Here is a 27741-nt window from a genome sequence, read left to right on the forward strand (position 1 = left end):
TTCATAAAGTACAGTGATAATGAGAGAGCTATGTGTGAAGTTCATGCTAGATCTCAAAAGTATACTGCTACAGATGCAGGCTCCTAGAAAACAGGAGAGACACGTCAAACAGATGCTGACAAAGCAAATAATAAACTGTAAATTCACATATTATTAATAACTGAATATTTGACAAATGCTTTTCACCAAAGGTAAATTTCAATATTGAGATAAATTATGATGGTTCATCTTTCTCAAGTAGTTTCTGTTGGTGTTGCTACTACAGCATAATAGTTTTTATATCAATAAAAAGAGATGTTGTAGTAAGATATTGTAGTATACAGCATATATAGGGTGAATCAAACTTATGTTAACATTTGAATGACAGAAACAATTTATTCACAAAACATACTTCACATGTGCAAGATGATTTACAGGAATTTCCTCAACCTGTTTGCCATCATGTTCAAAACATGTACCATAAGACGCGCATAAATTGTCCACAAAAATTGTATATAAGTATATACATAGCAGTACCATTCGTGTTAACATCATTTTGACTCATCCTGTATATATATATATATATATATATATATATATATATATATATATATATATATATATATATATATATAAATGTACAAAACAATGGAACCAGTAGTAATGTACTCTCTGCACATGACATTGCTTCTACAATGGATACTAACAGAGAACCATGGAAGAGTAACCAGTTAATTAAACCAATCCACCTTGGCAATGTTAAATAAAGACTGCAGTATCTGGACAAAAGCCCACACAGACATGAGAGAACATGCTTCATAAGAAGGCTTAGCGGAATCGTGCCTTAGCTTTCAAACTTAGTTTATCCTCCTTGCAAACCCAATTACAATACTTACAAATCCAGTTTATCTTCTCTTCACTCATAAACAGGCTTGTCAATATCTACTCTAGCAAGACATACTGTATGTAAATAATTCACTTGTATTAAACAGCATCGACACCAATCCCTATCTTATGTTCATTATCTGTTCACATAATCTTGTCTTTATAAGTTAATTAACTTATCTGCTCCTAAAAGAAATAAATATATGTTTGTTAGTCTCTTTTATTTCAATGCTGTATGTGTCTCAAATACTTTATTTAGTCCAAAATGTATCTGTCCAGTGTACTTAATTGAAGTGGAACCTAAAGCCCGTGTTTGCCTAGGTAGGGCCATTGTTGTCTTTCTAATGTGACTTTACATTGAATGACTAATTGTGTTTGACAATGAAGGAGCAGTTAGCTGTTCTACATTAGAGCTTCAAGCAAGTTGACTTGAAAACTTCATGAAAAGAGTTTACAGTTTTGTGTTTCTGTATGGGCTTTCTCTGTGACATTACCTCCAATTTGTTTTAAAGTTAAAGTGTCATAATGTTCCTGTATGAGTTCATGAAATGGACTGATGAAGAAAATTGTTTATTACTATGTCATATATTATATCCCAAAAGCACTTCAGCACAAGGTGAAAAACATTCCTGGCCAGAGTGCCATGTCCATTGCAGGGCAAACTCACACATAGAACATAACAATAATAAAAACTAATATTGTTCCTACATTACTGTGCAGGTAAGTTTAAAATACTTAATTTTTGCCCATTTGGCCAGTCAAAATATCTTTCATTACTCCATGAAAATGGCTGCATCAAAGCAATTTAACCTTGGCAGTGACATATGTTTCAGTGATTTTATTGTTTAAACAAATTGTCTCAGTTGAGAGGAGTGGATATTTTTCCCTTCTATGAGATTATCTTTACTTCAGGAACATGTCTTAAGTGTTTTTAGATATCTTAAAATCAACATATAATAAAATGTTGATATTACTTTATCTAGTTAAATCAAAAATATAACAGTGCCTGTTACACAAGCCAGGGTCCGGAAGATTTTTTTTTACTTGTGTGTGTGGCTAGCGGGCTGAGATCACAAAAATATAGCAGCGGTCCCAAGCAAGAGACAAGCACAGGTGTTCAAATCATACGTTGCTTATAGTGGTACCAGAAGTGGGGATGCTTTTGGCAAAGACATCAGATTTAAGGCATGGACAACATAGGAGCATATAACAAACAAATCCATTTTGATACTGGAACACTGCAGGTCTGTGACAGTGCAATGATGGCCTCAGGAGTACAAATGAATGTAACACTATCTGGCTGGATGATCTTCTTTAGCATAGCAGATGAAGTTGATTGTGTGTCCAGTCTGAAGTGTGGTCCTGAAAATGATGGCCTCCGTGCCAATCCAGATAGGAGGCAAACAGCTGTGGGTGCTAAGGGAGACCACAATCTCAATGAAAAATACATTTGGCAATACTGCGAGAGTGTAATGAAAATTCCACTTTGCAATAGATTGCTACAAAGTTAGTACCAATAATATGCCTCTTGTCACTGATCATTCAGTATTTTCATAATTCCTCGCAAAATATGAACAACTCTATTGCTACTTTCAACTCAGCAAAGGATAGAAAGAATAAGCAATGTGTCTACAACTTGTTATTCATCCATCATCCAGCAAAATGAGACACAACAGCCATTAGAAACTGCATTATAACATGATCTTGCTTCATCCATGTGTAAATCTCCATGATTATGGAGAAAACTGGAACATACAGAGTGTATCGATGAGAACACAAAGAGAATGTACAGAGACTTACTAAGCCAGGTGGCTGAAATGGTGAAGCTGAAGACCCAGCCGCTGTGTGAGCTTACTTGATAGCTGAGCTCATATTAAGATGAAGTCACTGTCACGTCTAAAGACATTTACAAATGGACGATGACTAGGTAAGGGTGACTGGAGTAGTGTAGCTGCAGCACTAACCACTGTGCCACACAGCTGACACCTGGGTGAGGTAAAGGTAAAATACAATTCAATATTTAAAAACACCCACACACAAGCTTTTGACGTTTAAAACATTGACATTTATTTAGTGATTTTAGAAGTTATACATTATAGGATAAACTCTAATTTATAACATTGTAATATAGGCAAAGATATTATACATAAATTCCATTTGTATACATAAATACAAAATCTGAGGTAGGGCCTCAAGAATGACATTTTCTAAAATAAATCATGTATTTCACATGAAATATATGATATATATATGGCACAGGATTTAAAACATAATTTTATTAATATATTCATCTTATACTCTATCTTTATGGCAAATAAATACGTTTAGTGACCTGACAGGGGTACATATCTATATCCATAGGCAGCAGTACCCCATATAGAACACACATAAATCTGTGACATTACGCAAGTAATTAGTAATTAAACCTATACACTGATAGGTCCACAATAAAGTGCCAAAAAGACACAACATACACTACATAAAAGATATAACATATATGGCAGACTATAGACTACTCTGTTAATCTTTAATACATAGAATATATTAGAACACATCTATAAGGCCAATGGTTACCTGAAGATGCATTTTAATGTGGTGGCTGGATGTGACATACACAAATGAAATATGACTGGCAGTTTCTCATTCTTTACATTTTTCTTTTTTATTACCTTTCGTAAAGCTCTCTCTCTCTCTTTGGTTATCTACTGCCTAAAGCTGACTTATAGGCAAAAATCATAGGAATCCCCATTTTCATCTATACACTAAAACAACTTCCAAAAGCTCAGCCTTCCAGTGAAACAACAGAGACCCTGAAGAAGTTGCTGCTAGTTTAGCACAATCAAAGGACAGCGAGGATGAGGAGGAGTGTGCCTGCTCCTACTGAACATATAAACAAGATACTGCCCACCTAAACACACAGCTAGATTTGTACAGCTTGTCTGGCATGCACATGGAGCAGATGAAGCACTTACTGCATGTCAGGCATTCTTCATAAGGTTGTTACTTGAGGAACATTCAGTAACCCTTTGAGCAGAAGTGAAAGCCTGAAATTTCACATACACAAAACACAGCGTAGCAGGTAGTGCAGGCATACAGAAAGAGGAAGAGGAGTATATCGGTGAATGCAATGCATAGTTGTTGCTTTTACACAATTCTGGAAGCTTCCAATAGTCATAGAAGAAAACTTCATAAAAATAAGCTGTGCATTTAAAAAACTTTGTTGGTCGCCCAAATAATTTACCCGACGTCTTTGCAAAAAAACAACTGCTTCTTTATGGAAGAATTGTTCCTGGTTTTATAAGTAAGTGGTGACTCACATTGGAAAAAAGATGCATTGAGATTCTCTACAAATGCAAACAGCAGAAAGGACCGTTGGCCATCTTTTTCTTTTGTGTATTGTAAATCACATCCTTTTATTTAACAAAATACAAAACAGCATTTCTTTGTTGGGAATGCATAAGCCAACAATGGTCTTTTGAGAGGTTTGTGAAAAAGAATACAGACGCTTAAACGTCCAACAGCAAGGCATGGCACCCCACCAAGGAGGAACTGAACTGTACAGCTTATGTATGGAAACATCCAGAAAAAAGCTATAACGCTGCTAGAAACAGAAACGCAAACTTGAACAATGTCATCCAAAAAAAAAAACTAAGTAAATACATAAATAAACAAGCAAAAATGTTCTTTATCCCTGCCTTGTCTGCCCAAAGCACAATGTTGTAATGCAATACTCACAGGACACAAATTAAGTTTTCTCAATGGCTTCGGCATGCAGTTACAGTACTCTAAAATGGCTTTTGTTCTATTTATTTTTAGTTGCTTCGCCACTAGACTAGGAACATTATTATATTTACAAAAATATGCTCATTTAAAAGAATATTTCCCACTCAAGAAAGCCTTTCAGTTTATAGCTGAATCTTTTCAACGACTAATAAAAGTGTACATTTGGAGTTCACATGCAGGTTAGGAATCGTCATTAAGGCAGTGCTTAGAGTTCTGGAAATCGGTGAATGGAAACACATGACTCACAATCATCCCATCACAGATCATATGTAGGTTCATGAGTCTTCCTGTCACATGACTGAGAACAAAAGTATATGCCTAAGATGAAAGTACTTCAGTTGCTGTTGTGTGACACTACAGCCACTGCTTAAGCTTCAGTTTGATTGTACAGTAGACCAGAGTTTCCATGACAGTAAATCTGTTCACATAATCACGGTAAGGAATTGCCTGTGGTGGCATTAGCATGTTATACAACGCAATCACAATGTCTTTAACAATGGTGTCAAGAGCCTTGGGTTCTCAGCTTTTCTTCCTTTCTTTAAAAAAAAAGTTAGAAAAGAGGCTGCTTTACCACCAAAATGTATTATTATTATTATTATTATTCAGCTGCATTCATGATAATTTCGCTACATTTATTAAAAACACTTTAATGAAATTAGGTTTACCTGAGACCCTGTAGCATGAAGACAAATGGATTAAGTGATGGAGGAACAGTCCCCAGAAGTTAACTAGAGAATTCCAGGCTCAATTAGAGTAAGAAAGTGTATTTGCTAAATAATTCTAGTCTCGTCTACATTTCCATACTAATACTCATAGGGACATGACAACACTAACACACACTACATGAACACTAATCACCTTTTAAAAAGTGTAAATTTGTACAAGTTACAGTAGCTGTTTTTCTAATTTTATCTGTCACAGAGTCTCTTTTAATTGCCTTTAAAATTACCTGTATGAAAGTGTAAAAGTAAAGCCCCCAATAACATATTGGCACCTGTTTACATAGGCTTACATACAAAGCGCTATAAGGCATACATTCTCATTAAAATAGATGGAATTCTTTTACAAATAAAGTAATCTGGTTCTTTGACTGTATTCATCAACAATCATACATATATCATCCTATTAAACATGTATATGTGTGCATCCTTATCCTGCCCATATACACACATATATATATATATATATATACACTTAAATATATATATACAGTATATATAGAGAGAAAGATAGAATTTGTTCTGATTGCATGAGAGTGAGACAGACAGTATGTTAGTAAGTTTGCTCAGACTGTGCACAGTTCTAAAAGATGATTACAATATTTTATCTCTTTAGCCAAGAGACAAAATTACATCTAATTTCAACAACACAGGCCTATACAACTGCAGGAGTATCTTAATCTTAAACATAAATGTAAATGCCACAAAAAATGAGCATAGCAGAAAAAGAATCTACAATCAGAATACAGAGATTGGCATACATAACATTGACTATACTTAATATGTACTAGGAAGTGCAGTAATGGTGAATTAAAAAGCTTCATTGCTGTAACGGAAAACAATTCAATTGGATGAAGGTGGATAGTGATGTTACTCACGTGTAGCACAAAATTTTAAAAACTATTACCTATACTTGTAGAAGTGTGACGTCTACAGTGTAAACTATGACGAATCCACAAATCGTACATTTGACTGGTTACAGAGTATTATGAAGCTATGATTATTAAGGGGTGTAGGGGATTGGAATCTCAAACTATTCAGCACATATTACTTGGGAAAAAATAACATTCAAGCAAAGTGACCTTAAAATTAAGAGCCCGTATTTTGAAATACGTGATACATCTCAGGTTTACAGGTGAAACCTTAACATTAATTAAAATTATATTATGGCTTTAGTCTCAAATCATTTTCCGGTCCTACATACATACTTTCCAGATGAATGGTTTAAGTAAAGACAGCCTGCAAATAATCTGCAGCCAAAACCAAGTGGATTTCATGGATTCTAGAGAAACACATCCAATTCTAACTGAAAAGAGTTTGAGTCACAATTCAAAGAATATCATTGGTACTGCCATGTTCTTTTCCCATTTGTGGGTGACGTCTAAAACTGAGATCCTAACTCAAAGTCCTTCGGGGGTAGTTTGAGACCAAGAGAGTTGGTTCCCAGAGGGTCGATCATGTTCTTGTAGCGCTCACCACGGTGCTTTAACAAAAATGGACCCCAATCTGGTTGAGGGGAGCAGACCAGCTTAAGCCTCTGTGAAGTAATACAGAAAAGACAGGAATGACAAACCATTCAGAATCGTGGGTCTAATTTTTACTTTTAACAAACAGGTAAGCCAGTCCAAACATTATTTAATATGATACCTAACAGAATAATACTAATATATTTACATTTCCAACATTATTTTGTTTCTGTTAATAGTTAAGTTACAGAGTGCCTCCAAATTTACAAGTTGAGTTGAGGAGCAGTTCACTGCATTGCACATGATAGAAACACATACATATATTCAATCAAATGTGGTCAATTTAAAGTCAACATTTAAAGTAACACACTAAAGTAGGAACAAAATTTGAGCAGATACACAAAAAAGATATGAAGTGAAGAAGAACAGATGGACTCCACAAGGCACCAAGGATATAAACTGGGATTCTGGGGCAACAGTGTTAACCAGCGTGGTTCAGTGTCACACTAGACTATACTATATACTCTAATATACTACTTAAGATATTTTAATTTTGTCTTGTTATAATAGAATGTAAGTTGTCCTCTGTTTACTTTGGTTTTCCACCCGTATCTTCACATATATACTATGTTAATTGCTGCTCTGTGAGTGTAAATGTGGATGGATGTGTGAGTAAGTCCTGCTGTTTCCTACCTTGCCCCCAGTGCTTCTGGGATTGACTGCAGCCCCTGAAACACTAAACTGAATTGAAAGAGCTTCAGAGACACTGTAGAGTAATGTCAAGAAGGTGTCACTGTGGTTAGCAGTGATGCCTGGGCAGTGTCTGTGTTGAGTGTGTATGTTGTTCCTGTGTGTGAGTGGGTTTTCTGCATTTACTCACACATCTTAAAGACGTACAGGTTATATCAACTGGCAACTTTAACTTGGCCCCATATCAATGAGTGGGAGTGAACCCTGTGAAGGACTGGTGGTGTTGTTGTTGTATAAAATGCTATCAGAGTAGACTTCATGGCCATGAACTGGATTAAGCGAATAATATAATGCATGGAGGAATAACATAAAAAGAAAACTATATTTTTAAAAATGATTAAAAACACAGAATATTTTTTATGGATAATCTTTTCTTTTTCAGTGCAGTTATTTCCCTTCTCGCTTACACACATCCTTCTCTCCCTTATCTCCTCTTTTGCTTTTAATATAAGCATCTGTTTTGTAGCTGTATATCCATAGCACTCGGGTATTGATCAAATAAGGCTTCTAAGGCCTCTTAACACATTACTAAAGACGTTGTCCTTCAAGTGCAGCATTGAGAATCTCAGCTTGACAAGTTTTTTGTTACCTAGGCAATATTTCACATTTTTCACCTTGGGAGTGCAAAACCACTTTATTGACAGTGAATAAAGTATTTATGTTCATGCACATGCTTCTGCATTGTTATTTGGTTTATCTATATATAGTTACGGCTGCTCAAAGGATATAATACATTGATTGCTAAGAAGACATTTTTATATATACAAGTGTGTCCATGCTTTATAGTATTGTATGCTAAACTGTGTGGATTAATAATCACTTTGTAGCTCCTTACTTCAGTTTGCAGAAGATATTAGAGAGGAATGATTGCTAATTGCAGAGTCTGAAGAATCATTTGTTTCTCTATGTAAACAAAGTCATGGCAATGACTCTCAATGTACTTACCTCGATGAAACTGCCAGGAGCCAGATGCATTTTAATCACGAACATAATAGGAATCCAAATGACAGAACACACAACCATCAGCCATCCAAGTACCATTGACCAAGTAGGATAGGTGTAGTCCTCATAGGTCATGACCTTCCATTGATAGAAACTCAGGCAAAGAATAAACTAAAAGGCAAGTATTAATGAATGCTGTTACTTACAAATACCTGATTTATTTTTTTTTGTAATTGAAGTAACTAAAATCAAAGTTTTTGCACAAGCACGTTGTACTCTACGGAGCAATTACTTTGATGAATGAAATGCCATTTGCTATTAAACAAACCATATGTTTCCTGGTTTTAACCTCTAAACCTGCACTTTTGTTCAAAGCATAGCTTGTGTATGCTTGAAATTAGCCTAAGGTCATAAATCCACTTACATTGTCTCTGTGCACCTAATTCAGAAGAAAATAATATAAAAAAAAATTAATTAAAAAAATGGCAAAGTTATATTTTGCCGCAGTCAAAACAAGATTGTATTGATTCTTTAAAAGTAAGGTTAAGCAGAAAGGTCATCCCCTAATCAAATAATCCTCAGCTATTTGGGCCTGGTGAAACCCTGTTCACATTTGTTGGCATTTCCCGCTTCCCTTCTCTGGGTTTAGTATCATGTCCGCTCCCGCACTTCCTTGGACAGACAGGTGTCCAGTATCTTTGTGCGATAGTCAGGTCCCCCACTCTGCCTTAGGCTGTTTTTTAGGAAAACTGTGTAAGCTAGGATTCTGATTTTGCCCTTAACCAATATAGGGGTGGTCTAAATTATCAGTTTTATTCTCTTAGTTTCTGTTAATCAGTTAAATCCTTTAAAAGCAGTGTAAAATATCTGACACCTGAAAACAGCATCTCTTTATACTATCTGATCTTCTTTGTGTCAAACTAAGACCTTATCATTTATTCATTTAAAGAGGAATGAATAAAAAAGAATGCTGTGTTAAGCCAGACTGAAGTGAGTCAGGTGAAGATGTCACATAATACATCAATAGATTTTCTCTGAGATTCATTATATGGTGTATCTCATACAATCCAACAACCCCACGACCCACACTCCCAGCATTTTTTCTTAAGAAAGAACTCATGTTAGCATTTATTTTTTTTGTTCAGTATATTACTCTGTGCTACAAAGCAAATAACAAAGGTGATGTTTCTTACTCTCGGAAAAGAAAGCAATTATAAGACACATTATTTGATACGGTGAACATACTGTTAGGATGGTCGGAGTGACAAAAGCCCAGCAGATTCTCCAGAACTTGTTTGGCTGGAATCCAATCATCATTTCAATATCTTCACAAAATCTTTGCAAGCCTAAAGCAAACAAAAAAAAAAATTGCCAATACTGAGGTCAGAATCAGTCAACCTCAATTCTTTTAAATCAATCAGGATCTCCTAATCAGCTGGCGTTCTTTGATCTGTCAGGAACAGAAAGTTGCAGTGAAATATCAGAACTCACTCATGTGAAATAATGTAAAATGAAAATTATTCTAGAAATATGTGACTACTGACCTTTATATCTGTATGATGCTTATTGACCACCTGTAAAATCACAGTTGGAAATGTAAAAATGAATAATTTTGTTCTCACTAATAAAACTGGACATGTATTTGTCAGATCTGACCATTGCACTAATATGTCAGCTATAAAATCTTCTGTCTGCTCATTCTGGTACATTTCATATTTAGGCAATAAACAAAAAGACAAATCAGGAATGTCATCCAGTTTAACAAAATAGCAAAACTTCTAATTTCACCAATGAAATTATATCTGTGGAACACTTTCTGCTACCCAGAAATTCACTACATTGAAGAAAAGTTAATGGGTGGAAGTCCTATGCCCGTCAAGAAGCCCAAGAAGCAACCTGATAGTTAGTTTAATGGATTGGTATTGTTTATTATGGAAGGTAAAACCAAAATGAAAAGTGAAGTGTCCCGTTGATATTTATAAATGGTCTTATTTCCTATGTGTACGCATTTTACACATTCACTATTTTTTCACCTTTATTTTAAACAACTGACTTTACCCTCACAAAACAGGTTAATAAAATGAAACTGATAACAAAACAATTTTAAAGAATATGTTTTCAATTATTTAGGAGTCAACAGGTTAGTCCGTTGGGCATTACCAAAAAGGCTGCCATCAAATTGGCACAAAATAAAAGTTACAGAGCCACCCAGTGGACAAAAAATGAAAGCTCTTCTGAGATATTCTGCATAAGATTACATGAAATAAAAATAAAGCTGATATTGAATCACTCTTGGTAGGTTATGTCAGAGTTCCTTGTATTATGAATACATATCTTTTTCAAAATGGGTCTACTTCTAAAATTCTGAACTGCTAAAGCATACTGCAATGAAAACATTAGATCTGTCTAAAACAAATATATTTATTCTTTCCTAAATGTTTTGATTTTTTGAGAACATTAGACCATTTATTTTCAGCTTTAAATTGTGACTGATTTTAATTTAATAAAAAAAGACTCCCTGTGATCCTGAATTGGAGTAAACAGGGTTGAGAATGTGAAGCTACAGTATATTGTGTTACATTTGTTAGAGAGTGAAAATCCAGGTGGCAAAGGTGTCCCACTGGGAAGTGCTTCTAACTGTTGGCTCCTGCAGTTCCTGGCTCATTGTGTTTACACCGAGTATCCATGACGGTTTTCACCAAGTGTTGCAGTTTGCTTTAATATGCCAAAATCCTGCTTGTCAAATCGGATAGACTCTCCACACTGGAGTGCGCCCTACCATGGAGAAGCTCCACATCCTTGTCCATGGCTGGTCCCTGCTTTGTGCACATTTTGGCTCTAACACCCTCCTAGATTAAACTTTTCTTTGGACTATTATATTATGTTATTACATGAGGCATGCATAATGTAAACTTAAACTTGTCATAAGTTTACAGGTTTGGAATAATATTCAAGTTTGTTTAGCCTGTGTTGCTTTATCTTTAAAAAAAAATATGAAGCTGAAATTTATGCCAGCTATTACAGTATATTTAGTCACCCACCATTTATTGTATGTTTACTGTGATACTTAGCTAAGCACAAGAATGATATTATTGAGATTGACTCCATTTCAGAGTCCTATTCAAAAGAACATTGAGAACGGTCTGAAGAAAAGTCATGGGATTTAAAAAATGTATTTCCTGTTTGTGGTAACTATTATGTACCATATTTTTATTCACAGTTAAAGAATATCATCTTGTATAAGAATTTGCTTTACCTGTAAAGAATTAATCAATTTAATAATATAATTACAGGAAGTTGCTATGTCCTTTGTGAAATGGGATTTTCAAACAATTTAGTGAAAAATTATTTTCTTTCAGTATATTTACTTTTTACTCTTGTGAACAATAGATACTGTATCTCTGTATGCTGATTTAGACATTTTAATCACTAGTGGGCATTTCTGAGATAAAAACATATATCAAAATTGGTAAGGAAGCCAAAATATCTAAAGAAAAACAAAAAAACTGAACACCTGTTACAAAAATAAATATAATGGACCAATGCAGAATCAGCAAAATGGTATGCCACTCTAGCCTAACTAGACAAAGGTTCAATGCCCCATTTTTCTGGAGGCTGCTTCCCCTGCCTGCCTTTTGTACCTTCTCTCTAGTGTCCTCCTGCTCTCATGTCACACCTTTCTCTTCTCTCTCTGGCCTGTTTTCCTCCCACCATTTGAATGCTAGGTACTAGCGGAGTGGTGGCTCTGAGGCTGGGGATTTGCACTGGCAATCAGAAGGTAGACGGTTCGAATTCCGTAAATGCCAAAAGGGACTCTGCTCTGTTGGGCCCTTGAGCAAGGCCCTTAACCTACAATTGCTCCATCCTGGGTATGATGCTAATCTGCATCCATTCCTGCATGTAGGCCCTCCAACCTGCAGGGAAAAACTTGGGGGTTGGTGGCAGAATTGGCACTCCAGCCACCATAAAAAAAACCTCACACTGTTCCACTACATCTGAACTAGTGTGGTGCTGAGGCTGCACACGGGTCCTAATCTGGATCCTGAGTTGGTTTGTGGTGGGTGCGGCAATGAACTGTATCAGTGTGTGCTCTCAACCTCTCTCTACTAGCTTTCCTCCTCACTCTACCTTCATCTATGGACTAACTGCAAAGTCTTTTAAGCCCTGACTAGGAAGTAGTTTTATGAAAATCCCAGCAATAACCTCTTGAGTCAGGGATGAAGTACAGGGACCACCCTTCAAGCACTCTAACCAGTCTTAATTTCCCCTACAATACTGAGCCCCATGTCCCAAATAAAATGTCAGAAACCCACCCACGCCCAGGGCTTTTGCCCTCTGTAATTAGTCACAGGGAAGCATTTATGACATAAACAATCTCCCTACTTCTAGATATCTGACTGGAGCCATCTTCTTACAAGTATCTGTTGTCACACACTCTCATTCCCCTAAATCAACACGTAATAACTATCTAACTCCAGGGCTGACATCATTGCCCCCAAAGGCTTGTAATAGGTTGACTGCCTTGTAATGTAATTAGGGAACATCTCCCATTTCTGAAGGTTATGGGATATAGCACTCCATGGCAAAGACAACCTGTTTCCACTAGCATGACCACAAAAGTAAGTATTTTCAATGCAAAACTGTTTGCATCCCTAGTTTTGATACCCTGGGGGAGGTGGTTGTATATTATGAGTCCTCCTGTCTGACAAGATGCAGTAAAGAGACTCTGTATGTTATATTTGGCACCTTGCTATCCACTGATGTTTAGCCGTTTCTAATTAGAAGCTAATGCTGTGTTCCATTTGAAGTGGCACGTTGGTATTTCTGAGTTCCTAGTCAGAATTTTCAACTGAAATGTCCCGACAAGTCAGATTTCCTACTTGGAAGTTCATGGGCTGGTCCGTCAAGTTTGAATTTGTTCATCTTCAGATCATGATGTCAATCCTAAATGGTAACGTGAACTGTGAACTTTAGTGAAAGTTGTAGTATTCTACTGTTTATTAGCATTTCTGTCTATTTGTGCCTCATTAAATCAGTCGCGTACACACAGTACTGCCCAACATCTATCTGTGAACATGTTGCTAAGGTGTTTAATTAGGAAAAATACCACATAATGCATCGCTATCAACTGCTATTTATTCAAAAGGAGCAATCACAACACGGACGCGTCCATACTGGTTTTCTGAATGTTTTACTGGAATGCGGTCAACTCAGGTGTGATGTCATTCCCAGCTCTGATATTCAACTTTCAAGGGTAAATGGAATGCAGCGGTAAGGTCTATAACTGCTAGTATGCATGGGACTGAACTAGTAGGAAGGCCATAGTTATTCCAAAGGCCATTCCTGATTCTGGATGTTTTTGCCAGAATGCCTATGGAAGTGGTTTTTGGCCAGGACTTAGAAGACTCTTATAGTCAAAGGTTTAGAATCTGAGGAGTCAGAACTAATGAAAGGACAAGCACTCTGCTGGCAGTCGAACAGTGGGAGTGATGTTAGTAAGTGGTATGGGAAGTAAAGGGAGCACCACATTGTGGTGCCTTTTAGTGAATTACTGTTCTTACTGTACCCCCCACTTATTAGACAGGCTATTCAAAATATGTAGGGTATCCAAGAGGGCCTTAGTATTTTGTTCTATGTGTGTGTTTAGCCTTCACTGCTATTCAGTTACAGCTAAATTAAACTCTTGCTTTTAAAAACTTGAATTTCATGCATTTATTCTAAACATGGAGTTCAAAAGTGCCCCGTGTCACACAGTTTACAGATTCAAATAATCTTGTGTTATGTGATAAGAGGCACTATTGTTGCAATTATATCCATATAAATAGAAAGATATTTTTACCTAAAATGTGGACTGGGTTGATTTGGGATTCAGCCCGGCATTATCATAGTTTAAGTGGGTTTGGGAATGTTATGTTAAATAAAATGGAATTGTCCCTGAGAATTAATTCTAAATAAGCTGTTTGGAAAGAAAAAACCATTGGACAGGATGCCTTATGCCATGAAGAAACATGAAGTTATTAATGCTGTTTTGACATTAACGTTATTCAAACTTTATTGAGAAACAGGAGGAATGATGCAGCACTGCAGTAAAAATCAAAAATTCTCAAAAAAAACATTATTTTTCTTCATGCCAATCCTCATATCATAACTCTCATCATAATACACAAACCACATTGTTGTTTAAAAGTCTATAACCTGATTCATAACAGACAACAACAACAACATTTATTTATATAGCACATTTTCATACAAACAGTAGCTCAAAGTGCTTTACATATTAAAGAATAGAAAAATGAAAGACACAATTATAAAACAAAATAAATCAACATTAACATCGAATAAGAGTAAGGTTCAATGGCCAGGGGGGACAGAAAAAACAAAAAAAACTCCAGACGGCTGGAGAAAAAAAATAATAAAAAAATAAAATCTGTAGGGATCAGATCTGCCTACTTTTTATTATTATTTATTATTATTAGTTGGCCAATTATGCCAGGACATTTTTATTAGTTGTTTGTTTTTAAAAGAATATACTGTACACACTATATTTTTTTTAATAGTTTGATTGAAGTGAAAGAAAAAAGGAAAATCAGCAGTCATTTTCTGTCTGGTTGTTTAGTTAAACAGTTCCTTTCCCTTGATGGTGCCTGTGGTTAGAAAACCTTGCAAAGAGCAGCATATGGCTGATGTGCTCTTCTTGCGCTTGCACGTGAGAATGTGCCTTGTGGCAAGAAGCTGTCTTGTCTAAGGTGTCCGTTCATTCATCCATGCTGCTCTCTGGCACACTTTTAGGAATGAATTATGCCTCCATCTATGCAGTGTGACTAATGTCTGTAGGGCAGGAAATCATTTTCAAGTCAAAAAAAATCTAAACTCTTTGTTTGTAAATCACTTTACTGTAGGTTTAAACTGAGAATATAAGCCTTTATCCTCTATATTTGTATTTAGAGGATGAACTGCAGAAGGAGCTATGCCTAGGACTTCAAATTTAGTTCTGAATATTTCTGGAGAAATGTTTATGGCCGAAGAACAGCCTCCTTAGTCGGCAGCTAAGTCTAATTGCTCTATTACAGTTCCCCTGCTTTTTATATTTTTTAGCAAGACAACCTTATTTATATCCAGTACATCCTGAAGTACAGTAATTTTCTTCTGGGAGCTCTAGTTTCGTCCTAAGCTTTTAACTAGGTAGCCAACTGCCTTTGTGTGTGTGCATGACAGTGTTCTCCAACAGATTCGAGGCATATCCTTGCTAGTATTGCCACCAGTGCTCTATATTCTGGTAATGATAACCAAAAAAAAAAACAAATAAGAAATTTAAGAGATGTATGGATGAATAAGCTCCCACAAATCCCAAACACACAAAAGATTTTCTGTTGCATTAAAATGATACACACTGTCATTTACATTATTTTCTAAATTCTCATAACTCTCAAATAGGGCGATAGATATATGGATATGCTTTTGACTCACCAGTGGCCACACAGCCAGGCCAACAGATTTAAGGGATTTTAGCAGGTGAGACGCTCATCTTAAGCGCTTGCAGGTAACTCTCCTCTACCCACGCTCTACTCTGTCTCCTTTTTTTGATGGTTACTGACCCCTAACATTCTGCTATGTGGCTTATCTTTTCTCCATCTTCCACCCACTTTACAATATTCATCTTATTATCTAAAGACATTGCTTTACATTTTTGTGACATACTAGAAAAATATATTTATTACTTTATAAAAATGTTATAACAACCACAAAATGTATGAAATAACTAAGCATTCACCTAGTTATTAATAACTTTGTATTCCACAGTATGAACAAAATCCATGACTGACAACTATTCCTGTGCCAGGCAGTTACACGGTGACTACTACAGCAATCTAGTGCACCGGTACTTGAATTTGTGCATGTGTCATTGAGTGTTTTATGTCGCTTTTTTATGAAGGAGTTTGGTTCTCAGAGTATTAGTTACCCAAGGTATTATTGTAATATTGTCTGTTACAATATTCCCCATACTTCTTCTCTTTTAATCTGAATCATTATTTGACTCTTTTTCTGTGTGCATCTAATGCCAATATGGCCTTATAGCATAACCTGCCTGCCTTCATGTCAATATTCACAATGCAAAACATTTGCTCACATATTTTATTAGTTTTTCTGTGCTAGAAAATACACATGAATTTCTGATTCCATTCAAAGTACGAATATCAGGAGAAATAAATATTGCAGTTTCTGCCTGATAGAGTCCATGTACATGATTTAAATGTGCAATGTCTTCTAATTACAACATTATACCACAAATTTGAGCTATAGACAAGTTAAAACATGTGGTACAATTATTTTAGAGCCAAAGACACAGACATTTTACATTTTCAAAGCTATTGAAATGAAAAAAAATAATTATACATCCCACCATCCTCATACCTATTTAATCCAGTTGTTAGGCTCGCTAGGAACAGGAGTTTAATGTCAGTGTGACCTTATCATATAACAATTTCTTGAAGTGGACTGGTATGTACCTGTACCAGAACTTCTCAGTTTTTCTGAGCTGCATACTGGCATTGTTTAGGGCATACAGTACTGGCAGGCTTATCTCTTATGACCCCTGCCCCTTGCTCTCCAATTAAATGTATGCATGTGGTCATGCTGGAAACTCGAAGGAGGAACCCAACCTCCCCTATCTCCCATCTAATATAAAATATATATCTGCACTACAAACTCAAAAGGGGAACCCCCCCCCACTCTATTAAAAAATCTGACTAAAACAGGGAGTAATGGCACTTCAATGTCTTTTGCTTCAGGCATTGCATACAACTTGTGTTCATGTCAGCGTCCACATGATGTGGAACAGTTGTTCTTAGGTTCACACTTGGGGCATTGTGACTGCAGGTTTTGTTTTATTTATTTATTTATTTATTTGTTTGTTTATTTTCAAAATAGTTCCTGTATGAGTGAATCATTTTTGGTTTGATTGATCTCTTTTTAATCAACTGTTTTTTTTGTCTTATTCTTATAGGCATATTCTTCCTTAAGAAAAATAGAATCATGAGAGATTTACATCTATAAGCAATATTATAACTATGTATGTTTCTGCCATAGCTTTAAATGCTTAACTCTCAGTTATTAATTTTCTTTCATTTTACCTTTTGGCTTATGAAGTTTGTTCTCTTATGAAATAATAACATTTAACAGCAAATGGAGTAGGCAAACCACACCAAATGCTCAAAAGAATGCAGATACCTCAGTGTCAGACCCACTAGCATGGTCATCTTGAATAATCAAGACACCTTAAAAAGCTCAATGAAAATCCTGATGATGATGATGATAAAGAAATTAAAAAAAGGAAAAAAAATATTTAGTTTTCCTATATATTTAATATAAATGCTAGCTAACTTAACAAACACATTTGAGTCATTTATAGATTAGTAACAAAACACAGAAACTACGAAAATTCAGCTTACTTAATTAAGGTTTGAAGCGTAATCAAAAAGGTTTGTTGGGATGAAAGTCAGTGTGCACAATCTGGACATAACATAAGATCCAGTAGTATAGAAACGTTTGCTTGCATATTTCTTATTGCTGCTGGAAGAAGTGTTGATGAGGCCAGTAGGGACCGCTTACCTTGTGATATGAATGTGGATCCCAATGCAGGACACTGTGCTGTAAAAATGATGCCATCCCTCAGATGAGATGCAAAATCAGCTTGCTGACTCTCTACGGTCATAAAAGATCCCAGGGCATCCTTCATAAAGAGTAGGGTGTATCCTGATGTCCTGGCTAAACTGTCCATCACAGCCTTGTCAATCTGGCCCCATAACTATCCCCTATCTCTAATTAGCTAACTGTCCCTCACTCCTTCACCACCAAAGAGTTAATGTGTAGTGAGCATACTGGTGCAAAAATGGCTGCTGTCACAACATCCAGGTCCATACTGCACATTAGCAGTGGTTGAAGTGGCTCTCCACTCATTATGTAAAGCACTTTGAGAAGTGAGAAAAACACTATATAAATGTAAAGAATTAGTATTGCTGTTATCTCTAAAAAGTGTGCATTTACTTCTGATAGAATTAAATACATAATGCATTCCATAAAGTTTGCATTTCATGCTGAAAGAGTCTATGTACATGCTTTCAACTTCCATGTAACCAAAGTTGTAATGTAAACTCTCATTTAATGTGGCTCCAGCAGCTGCGGATTGGGATTTGTTTTTATTGCAAATTAAACTGTTAGGCTAGACTGTTTGCCTAATCTGACTTTGAAACATGTATTCTGATTTCTTTTGTGTTTTAGTGATTCTTTCCTGTTTTCTTATAAACACATTGTTGATTAAAGACTACATTGGCATAGTGGGAGTGAATATAGCTGTATCTATGACTATGTCCTACACGCTTCCCATTATTGGTTTCTTTCTTGTACACTCTAGACCCTCACAGTCCTGGACTAAATTAAATGAGTATGACATGGATGGAAGGATGGGTAGAGGCTGTTAAGTAAAGACTCCTAATTGTCCCTCTGTGCATGACTGATGGATGTGAGCACAAGTGTGCCCTTGCCTTTGGCACCTTCCATGTTCCAAGAGCTGAACATTCTTCTGCTCCTTGGAACCCTAAGAACTATATAAAGCAGGACAGAGAATAAATGGATTAATGGATGGTTGGAGGGAGAGTATTTTTTGCCATTTCATTAGCAATGATGAAAATGGAAAATGTATGCATTGTCGTTTCTAAACTGATTGTGCCACAAGTTTTATCTTGTTTGCTTAACTGATCTCTGTTGTTACTGTTTTTAATTAAACCGTTTAGTATTACACTCTGTGGAAAGATCAAAGTAATATACTAAGCAATCAACTGATCAGATGTACAAGTGGGAATCATTATTTTAATGTTTAATTTTACATTGCACTATTTACTTTTGATTTCTTTGCATTCAGTGGGTGATAATTCTTATTAAAAAGGTGTTTACTCAATTGTGAAGCAAACATAGCACTCAGTTTGACTCTAAAAATATTACCAGCAGTACAACTCACCATATACATATGAAATTCCAACCAGTTCAAAGATTGCAATGATGACTAGTGAATATGAAGCTGCGTAGGTGTCCACAAGCTGTAACATATACATTCCACTCTGTTGGTGAGAAGAACAGAAAGGAGTTAAATAAAAAAGCTGTAAACACACTCCCGAGTGACACATACTGAATGATTTACTGTTCATTCAGGCTGACCCAATGACAGCGTTCATCTTTATCAAATTAAAACACTGTAACTCGACAAGACGTAGTACAGGAATTACACTGCAATGAGGTACTTGGCTCTGTCTGATAACAGACAGAAAGCATTTAAAACATTATTTTTCCCCACCTGTAATTAAAAATTAACAAGTTCAATTTATTGACTGAGATGTCTACTTTGTATGCAGTCTAATTTGCTCTGCTGTTACCGGTAAGCATTATGAAACACTGGAGAATGAATAATAATAAGAGGAAATTATTCATTCTTTAAGCAGGAAAAATGTTGAGACAACAGCTATATTATGAATTGTGTATTGACTTAATGAATTAAAACTTGATCTTGATGCAGGTTTTCCTTTTAAGATCAATGTATTTTGTTTATACGTGTCTCTTTACAACACACATTTAATTGAGTAATTGAATTTTGATTTAGACCCATAGCACTGCATAGAAGCCTGTAGCATGGATGGACTCAGCTCATAGTCTACCAATAATTAGCTTTTGTTTATCCATTAGATAGATAGATAGATAGATAGATAGATAGATAGATAGATAGATAGATAGATAGATAGATAGATAGATAGATAGATAGATAGATAGATAGATAGATGCTCTATTCAAATATTAAAGATGCCTTTAAGAATAAACTTTTTGCACCTTTGGGCAGATTTGACCACAACCTGATCAATCTTACTCCCACATACAAGCCTGTTATTTCTACCAAGTGGAGCCTGGAAGCTGAAATGATTCTGAATGACTGTTGCCAAAAGACAGACTGGGAAATAATCTGCAAGAGATTCAGGCACTGCATCACAAACTATATGAACTTATGAGTTCACACAGTGGTATCCTCAAAAACGTTGTTCTGTTTTCCCAACAACAAGCCATGGGTTAATAAACAGCTAAAAATTCTCTTGAATGAGATAAATTCAAATCCGGTGGCAAAGAGGCTATAAAGGGTGTACAGTGAGTACTGAAGAAGTGGCTGAGTAAAGGAAAGGAAGCTTAGAAAGCTTAAATAGAAACCAAACTCACTCAGAGTAACACAGGATTTTTGAATGGACTGAGCATAATTATTAGACCCCAGCAATTCTGGGCTCAGGTACTAGAAACAGAAGTGAACAAAACTAACCAATTTTTTAGTAGATTTTCCTCCCACTCTTTCACTTTCTTCCAATGACCATACAGCATCTCTATCATATCAACAACTATTGTCATCTCTGCTGGAATGGCCATTGATGAGTTAACCTCTGATTATTAGTATGGGCTGTCCATTACTGATGACCAAGTGAGGAGACAACTACCTCCTAGGAGGCTACCTACAAGTACATTCTTTAGACCAGATGGAATTAGTTCTTGCATTCTTAAGGTCTATGCTGACCAACTTTACGGTGTCCTCTGTCACCTGTTAAGTCTGTCACTAAGGCTGCAAAAAAGTGAAGCTGCCGTGGGAAACATCTTGTATCGTTGTGGTTTCAAAGAAGGAAGGTGCTCCTTCACCCAATGACCAGTGGCATATACACCTTTGACAGGCTGGTCCTGAACTATACGATAGACCGCCTAGAGCCACTGCAGTTTGCCTATCAGACAAGCATTGAAGTGGAGGATCTAATTTTGTGTCGGCTCCAAAAGTCTTATTCTCATCTGGACAAAGCAGGCAGCACTGTGAGGACTGTGCTTTTTGATTTCTCCAGTGCCTTCAATACCATCCAGCCATCCCTGTTAAGGAGTACACTCAAAGATATTCAAGTGGATGAGTCTATGGTGTCCTGGATAATGGATTATCTGTTGAGCAGACCACAGTTTGTGAGGCTCAAGGACTGTGTTATTGATATGGATGTATGAAACTCTAATACACAACAAGGAGCTGTTCTATCTCATGTCACTCTGTACAGTACACCTTGGGCTATACTGTAAATATAACACCAGAGCAATTCGCTTGCAGAAATTCTCAGATGATTCTGCAATTATGGGGTGTATTGATAAATGGGATGAGACAGAGTATAGAAGACAGGCGGAGAACTTTGTGTCTTGGTGCAGAAGTAATTGTACTGAATTATTGTCCTCGCAGGTGGCGCAGTGGTAGTGCTGCTGCTTTGCAGAAAGGAGACCATGGAAGATTGTGGGTACGCTTCCTGGTTCCTCCCTGTGCAGATAGTGCTTTGAGTACTGAGAAAAGTGCTATATAAATGTAATGAATTGTTATTATTATTATTTAATTGTCTGCAAGTTAACATCAGCAAAAAAGGAACTGATCAATGATTTTCACTGCACCAATGAGCCTCTGTGTCCAACCAGTATTTATGAAATGGATGTATTGGATGTGCACTGCTTAACATACTTGAGGTCCATATCAATTACAGGTTGGACTGGTCACAGGACACAGAGGAACTGCATAAGAGAGGGCAGAGTTGGCTCTTTTTCCTTAGCAGAGTGCATTCCTTTAATGTGGGAAGTGACATCCCTTACATCCTCTACAACTCTGAGATGGCCAGTGAGTTCTTCTATGCTGCTGTGTACTGCAATGGTAATATCACTTCAAGAGAGGCCCACCGAATTAACAAGCTAATTAAACAGGTGTGTTCAGTTATAGGAAGCACTTTGGACCCCATGAAGCTTATAGCAGAGGAGAGAATTAAAACATAAGTGCCATTATGGACAATGCTGCACATCCGCTCTCTGATACACTAACATTGAGGACTTTCAGCCAACAAATTATTCAGCAGAAGTGTGTCAAGAAACACCACTGGGGTTCCTTTATATCAAAAGCAATACATCTGTTGGCTCACTGTGACTGCCAAGTCAGAAGTGTTCTTTCTTTTCAATCCTTCCAGTTTGTACTTAAGAGGTCTTTATTTTTTGTCATAATATAATATTAATTATTGTTGTTTGTCATATTATAATATTATTTATTAACAGAGCTTCTTTAAAAAAAAACAAAATGCACCCTGGGAACAAATAAGTGCTATCTATCTATCTATCTATCTATCTATCTATCTATCTATCTATCTATCTATCTATCTATCTATCTATCTATCTATCTATCTATCTATCTGTCTATCCTTTCGAGAGAAGTGTGTAAGGTTTGCACAGTTATCACTCAATTCTTCTTTTATTTCCTTTTTATTTTTAGTGCCATTTTGGTGATGTCACAATCACTGCCATTTTATGCCTTTGTTTTTCAAGGTTATTACCATTTTATAAATGTTTTGCAGACATTATGACACTGTCAGTTGCTAAGTATGTTCTGCATGAATATTGTGACATATGATATCTTGTCCACCATGTTATAAAGGACGGGCATGTGGTTTATAACGTGTCCATTCATATTTGTTAAATAAAGCGCAACTCTGAGAGAAAGCTTAATTTTTCAAAATATTTTCTTGTAATTGAATTATGGTTTAAACAAGTAATGGTTTTTAACAAATTTGAATGTAGGCATCCCCATAATACTTTAATGAATGTTGTTTTGACCTTTAGTGACTCTGATCTGGATAGTTCTATACCCCATAATGCTCCTTAAATCTCTAAAACTCAATTTATTAAATACATCCATCTGGTCTTTTTATGGAAAGCTCTGAGTGGTCACTACAGAGTGAATCCCCTATTTGATTCATAGCTAGCTTAACTAACTTAACACAGTTTAACTAGCTTAAAGATTCTTTTGTATCTAAAATAGGAACTGGACCCTATATGGATATTGCTCATCAGCTAAAAGGGGAAAAACAACTTGAACATATATATGCACTTTAAACAACCTTGAATTAGGTCACTAAAATCAGAGGATGAAAGTTAAATTTGGTCCTAAGATGCAATTCTACAGGACAGAAGAAAGATATCATGGTATGGTTATTCTCTCCTTGTATTACAAAGTTAGTCTGGCAAGTATTTATGATTAGTGGAACATTTATCTTATTAATTGACAGAGTATTTATATTATAAGTAATGTAATCATATTTCTCCTTAGGCACCAGAAATGACAATTTAAACATTCTTAATTACTAGTTGATTCATTTCTTGATATGTTTCAATTTGTAAAACTAACATACTGAACATCTAAAGCAATAAACATTCTTTGCAACTTGTGTTGTCAAAAGCCCCACCAACTAAGGAATCGCAAACATTAGCTTCTTTATGCTTAAGAAAACTTAGTTTTTGCACATTAAACAAAAGGCAAAATGTCAAAGGAACTTGTGCATAAAGGTCTATTGCTGTCCCAGGGGTATAACAGAACTTTCTACACAGGAAGAAACTCTTAAGTGAGAGAAACACAAAGAGTTGGCCACTCACCAAGGTGCACCAGATAAGATGTTGTAAAATTTTTGGTTGACTAGATCAAGTAAGCCTCCTGATAAATATAGCTAAGACTCCAGGATAATGATGTCCGCATGTGTGCTATGGAATCTGTAACAAGTATACACAGTACACATCTTACAAAAACATAGCTGAATAACAGCTTCTTTTATTGGGGTAACTAGTTTCAAATATATGCCCCACAGGGCAGAGCACCATGATTATTGTAGCAGTTTGGCTTGGCTGGGCATTGATGCATATAACAAAAAAAATACTTTCTTAAATGTTTTCCTCATTTCCAATTGCAAATTCCTTCAGTGTTATGTGTGCAGTTTCAATTTTCTGCTAATTTGTCAAGACTGCATCTATGATAGTGAGATTTCTTTGTGGAAGCCATGATGCAGCAAGGAAACACTGCCCTCTGCTGGCACAATATGAAAACAACAGCAGAATGAAGTTTTCTCTTTAGCATTGTCCTTTACTGTACAATTCATAGTCACAGCTTGTTTCTGTCTCCTAATAGAAATTAGATAAACTGAATATTCACACTTTCTGTTTTACAATTGTAGACACTGCTGCCTCATGAAAGCAACATTCTGGATTCAAAGTTTGCACTCAGTCACTGTCTGTGTGTCGTCAATACATTCTCCCAATGTTTTCCTCTATATATTCTGGTTATCACATTTCAAAGATGTGTGTGTTGGGTTAACTAGTGTCTTAAATTGGTCCTTTCTGAATGTGCTGTTTTCCACCCTTGTTCTCAGTACTGGGATAGGCTTCACATTGATTCAGGAAAAGCAGGCAGTGCAGCGCAGTGGATAAGGCTTTGGCCCTCAAACACTGAGGTTGTGGGTTCAAATCACTTCACCCACGTGTACTCCAATTGGAAAAAGACAAGAAATGTAACCAATTTTATCTCAAATATTTGTAAGCCAAATAAGTAAATGTAAGGAATGTCTTATATTATGTTGAGTAAAGTTCACTCCAGCTTCCAGCTATTGTGTATTTCTTCTATACACTTATACAGTCTAATTAATGTATCCATGTTTAGAGGCAACTTTTATATTATATTCCATGTGCAATTGCATTAAAAATGAAACTGTACTGCATATTGGACTTTTAAAATGTATAAATGTATTTTCACAGAAACATTACAGAAGTACAGCAGGTCAGCCTCAAGGCAGACTGCAGGTATCAGTTGATTTTAATTTGATTAAGTGGCAAAATAAAATATGTTCTGGTTTACGTGGCTTTCAGTAAAATAAACGGATGAAAAAATTCTACTTCACCTGTAAAACAGTGTTTGTGTAGGCTAAAGCTGAATATGATAATATTAATACAGGGACAAGATGAAAACTTTTCAACCAGTTGAATTTATCCATGTGCAATTATCTTAATGTTTGATTACCTAGCATAATTCAGAAAAAGGACTGAGTTCCCAGATAAACTACAACTGGACACAGCCGTTTCACTCAGTACGATTTATTCAAGTGTTAGTGGCTTTGCCTTTAAGACACACATTATTACTGCTATCACTTCTGTATGCATTAATAGGGCAAATCTTGGGACAGTTTCAGTCTCAAGATTTTTATCCTTATCTGAAACTTCCTTAATGTCAATTTCTTTAACCCAAAAGATTACACAACATCAGAGCATTTCTTAATTAAAGTAAATCAAATGTAATCCGGGTTTTGTATTTCAATGTTGTTTAGCACAGACATCGGACAGGTGCAAGCCAATAAAAACATTTTAAACCAATGAACTCTTTTTCTTTACACATCCCAAAAGGCATAGATGCTAGGGTGGCCCTGTGTAATTATTTTGTGAATTCATGCGTGGGCCCTGTGATGGGCTGGCGTCATGTTCAGGGATGCTTTCCATCTTGTTCCAAGTACTGAACACCATCTTTCTGCAACCCCAAAATGGATTAACAGGGATGAAGAATCTCTTTGTGTAATGCCTGGCCCAGACTAGATGCTAAAGTATGGGAGACTCCACACATAATGGGGTCTGATTTCACCAACTTTTTGTTCTCTAGTCTGTCATTAATTATTGGAGCCCGCACGCACTATAAAAGTATGTCCCCCATTAACAGATTTATGGTCATGATTCAGAAAGTCACGACTCTTCAGACCTATTGCAGAATGTCTTGTGAACAAAAGTGTGATTTCCTTGCCACCATTGTTTTTTTTTTTTAAGTACTTCTGCTTGTCTCTCATTACACTAGTCCAGGGGTCCTCAATCCCAGTCCTGGAGAGCCGCAGTGGCTGCAAGTTTTTGTTCTGACCTGGTTGCTTAATTAGAAAGCAATTCTTGCCAATAAAGCACTAACAAGCTATGAAATTAAATTAACTCTGCTATGTCAGGTCATTCTCATATCCTAGATTTTCTTTCCCTTTCTATCATGCAAATGATTTGAAGGCTAAAATGGACGAGTAATTCTCAGTCCTTCACTTTTTTCTCTTCATTTTTCTTCCAAGTATTTAATTAAACCCAATAGTGCAGATAAATACACACAGGTGTAAATGTAAATAAGCTAAATGGAGAAATGCTGCTCTCTCTTGTCATGTGCATGTTATTGATAATAAGGAGCAATTAAAATAGCCGTTTAAGACAAAATTAAGCAATAAGGGCTCAAAATCACTAAAGTGAAGCAGAAGTGTTACTTTAGCAATAAGTGCTTTTTATTAAGCAACTGGGTTGGAGCAAAAACCTGCAGCCACTGCGGCTCTCCAGGACCGTGATTGAGGACCCCTGCACTAGTCAATAAAGGTTTTGTCACAGGTCAGCTTAGGGATGGTTAAAGTAATTTTTAATGCTGATTTAGGAATATTTCTATCACTCATAGCTTTTGAGTTAGGCTTTTCTGCCCGCTGCCATATCAGCTGCACTTTAGAACAGTCAATGAACCTGAAGCTAAGCATGTTTGGGACTGATCTGTTACATGGATGGGAGACTAGGAAAAGCTGGGTTGCTGTTGGAAGAGTCTTCATGAGGCCTTCAGGGGTGCTTACCCTGTGGTCTGAGTGAGGATCCCAATGCTCCAGTGCAGTGACAGGAACACTGTGCTGAGAAAATGGCCCCATCCTTCAGATGAGATTTAAAACAAATGTACTGTACAAGCTCTCTGTGGTCATAAAAGATTCCAGGCATCTTTTAAAAAGAGTAGAGTTTTTCCCCGATGTCCTGTCTAAATAGCCCACCATGGCTTGGTCATTCTGGCCCCTAATCATTCCTTGTCTCTAACTGGCTTACAAATTCTCTCAGCCCTTCAACACCTAATAACTAACATGCAGTTCCACACCGTCTACATAAAAAGTGCTTTGAGTAGCTAAGAAAGTGCTATATAAATGTATCTAAGTTATTCATTAATTTTTATGCTGTATATTTAGTGTATGAATTCTATTAAGTTGTACAGGTTTTTTAAAGTTAAATTCAGGATTGAAATGTTTCTGTTTGTGAACATTTCCTAACTTTTCAGAAGGGCATAACACACGTGTGGCACAGCGCCATGGCAATTGGAGCTCAGATGTCAAAATTTTAAAACCTACGTTTATATTGTCACACACGTGCAAATGGGAGCCAGCCACAGGGACCAAAAGAAAGGAATTCCATGCCCAACCAGGGGGTGCATTCAATCCTCTTATTTTGTCCCCGCAGACCAGACACAGGAAATTCCCTGAATACAAAGATGTCATTTCCGCCTC

General features: G+C 36.3%; 1 protein-coding gene across 4 annotated transcripts in view; it reads right to left on the reverse strand.

Annotated features, from left to right (window-relative positions):
- Positions 1 to 4503: 4503 nt before the first annotated feature.
- Positions 4504 to 27741, reverse strand: part of slc6a5 (solute carrier family 6 member 5) — an 89715-nt gene continuing 66477 nt past the window's right edge. For all 4 annotated transcript variants that reach the window (XM_039749238.1, XM_039749230.1, XM_039749254.1 and 1 more), the window contains exons 13-16: positions 19539 to 19638; positions 9770 to 9870; positions 8528 to 8695; positions 4504 to 6903 (exon numbers count right to left, since the gene is read on the reverse strand). In XM_039749238.1, the coding sequence (XP_039605172.1) occupies positions 6748 to 6903; positions 8528 to 8695; positions 9770 to 9870; positions 19539 to 19638 (525 nt within the window). In that variant the 3' untranslated portion in view covers positions 4504 to 6747. The remainder of the gene's footprint in view (positions 6904 to 8527; positions 8696 to 9769; positions 9871 to 19538; positions 19639 to 27741) is intronic.

The sequence above is a fragment of the Polypterus senegalus genome, chromosome 1 (assembly GCF_016835505.1).
Source record: "Polypterus senegalus isolate Bchr_013 chromosome 1, ASM1683550v1, whole genome shotgun sequence".
Taxonomy (NCBI): Eukaryota; Metazoa; Chordata; class Cladistia; order Polypteriformes; family Polypteridae; genus Polypterus; species Polypterus senegalus.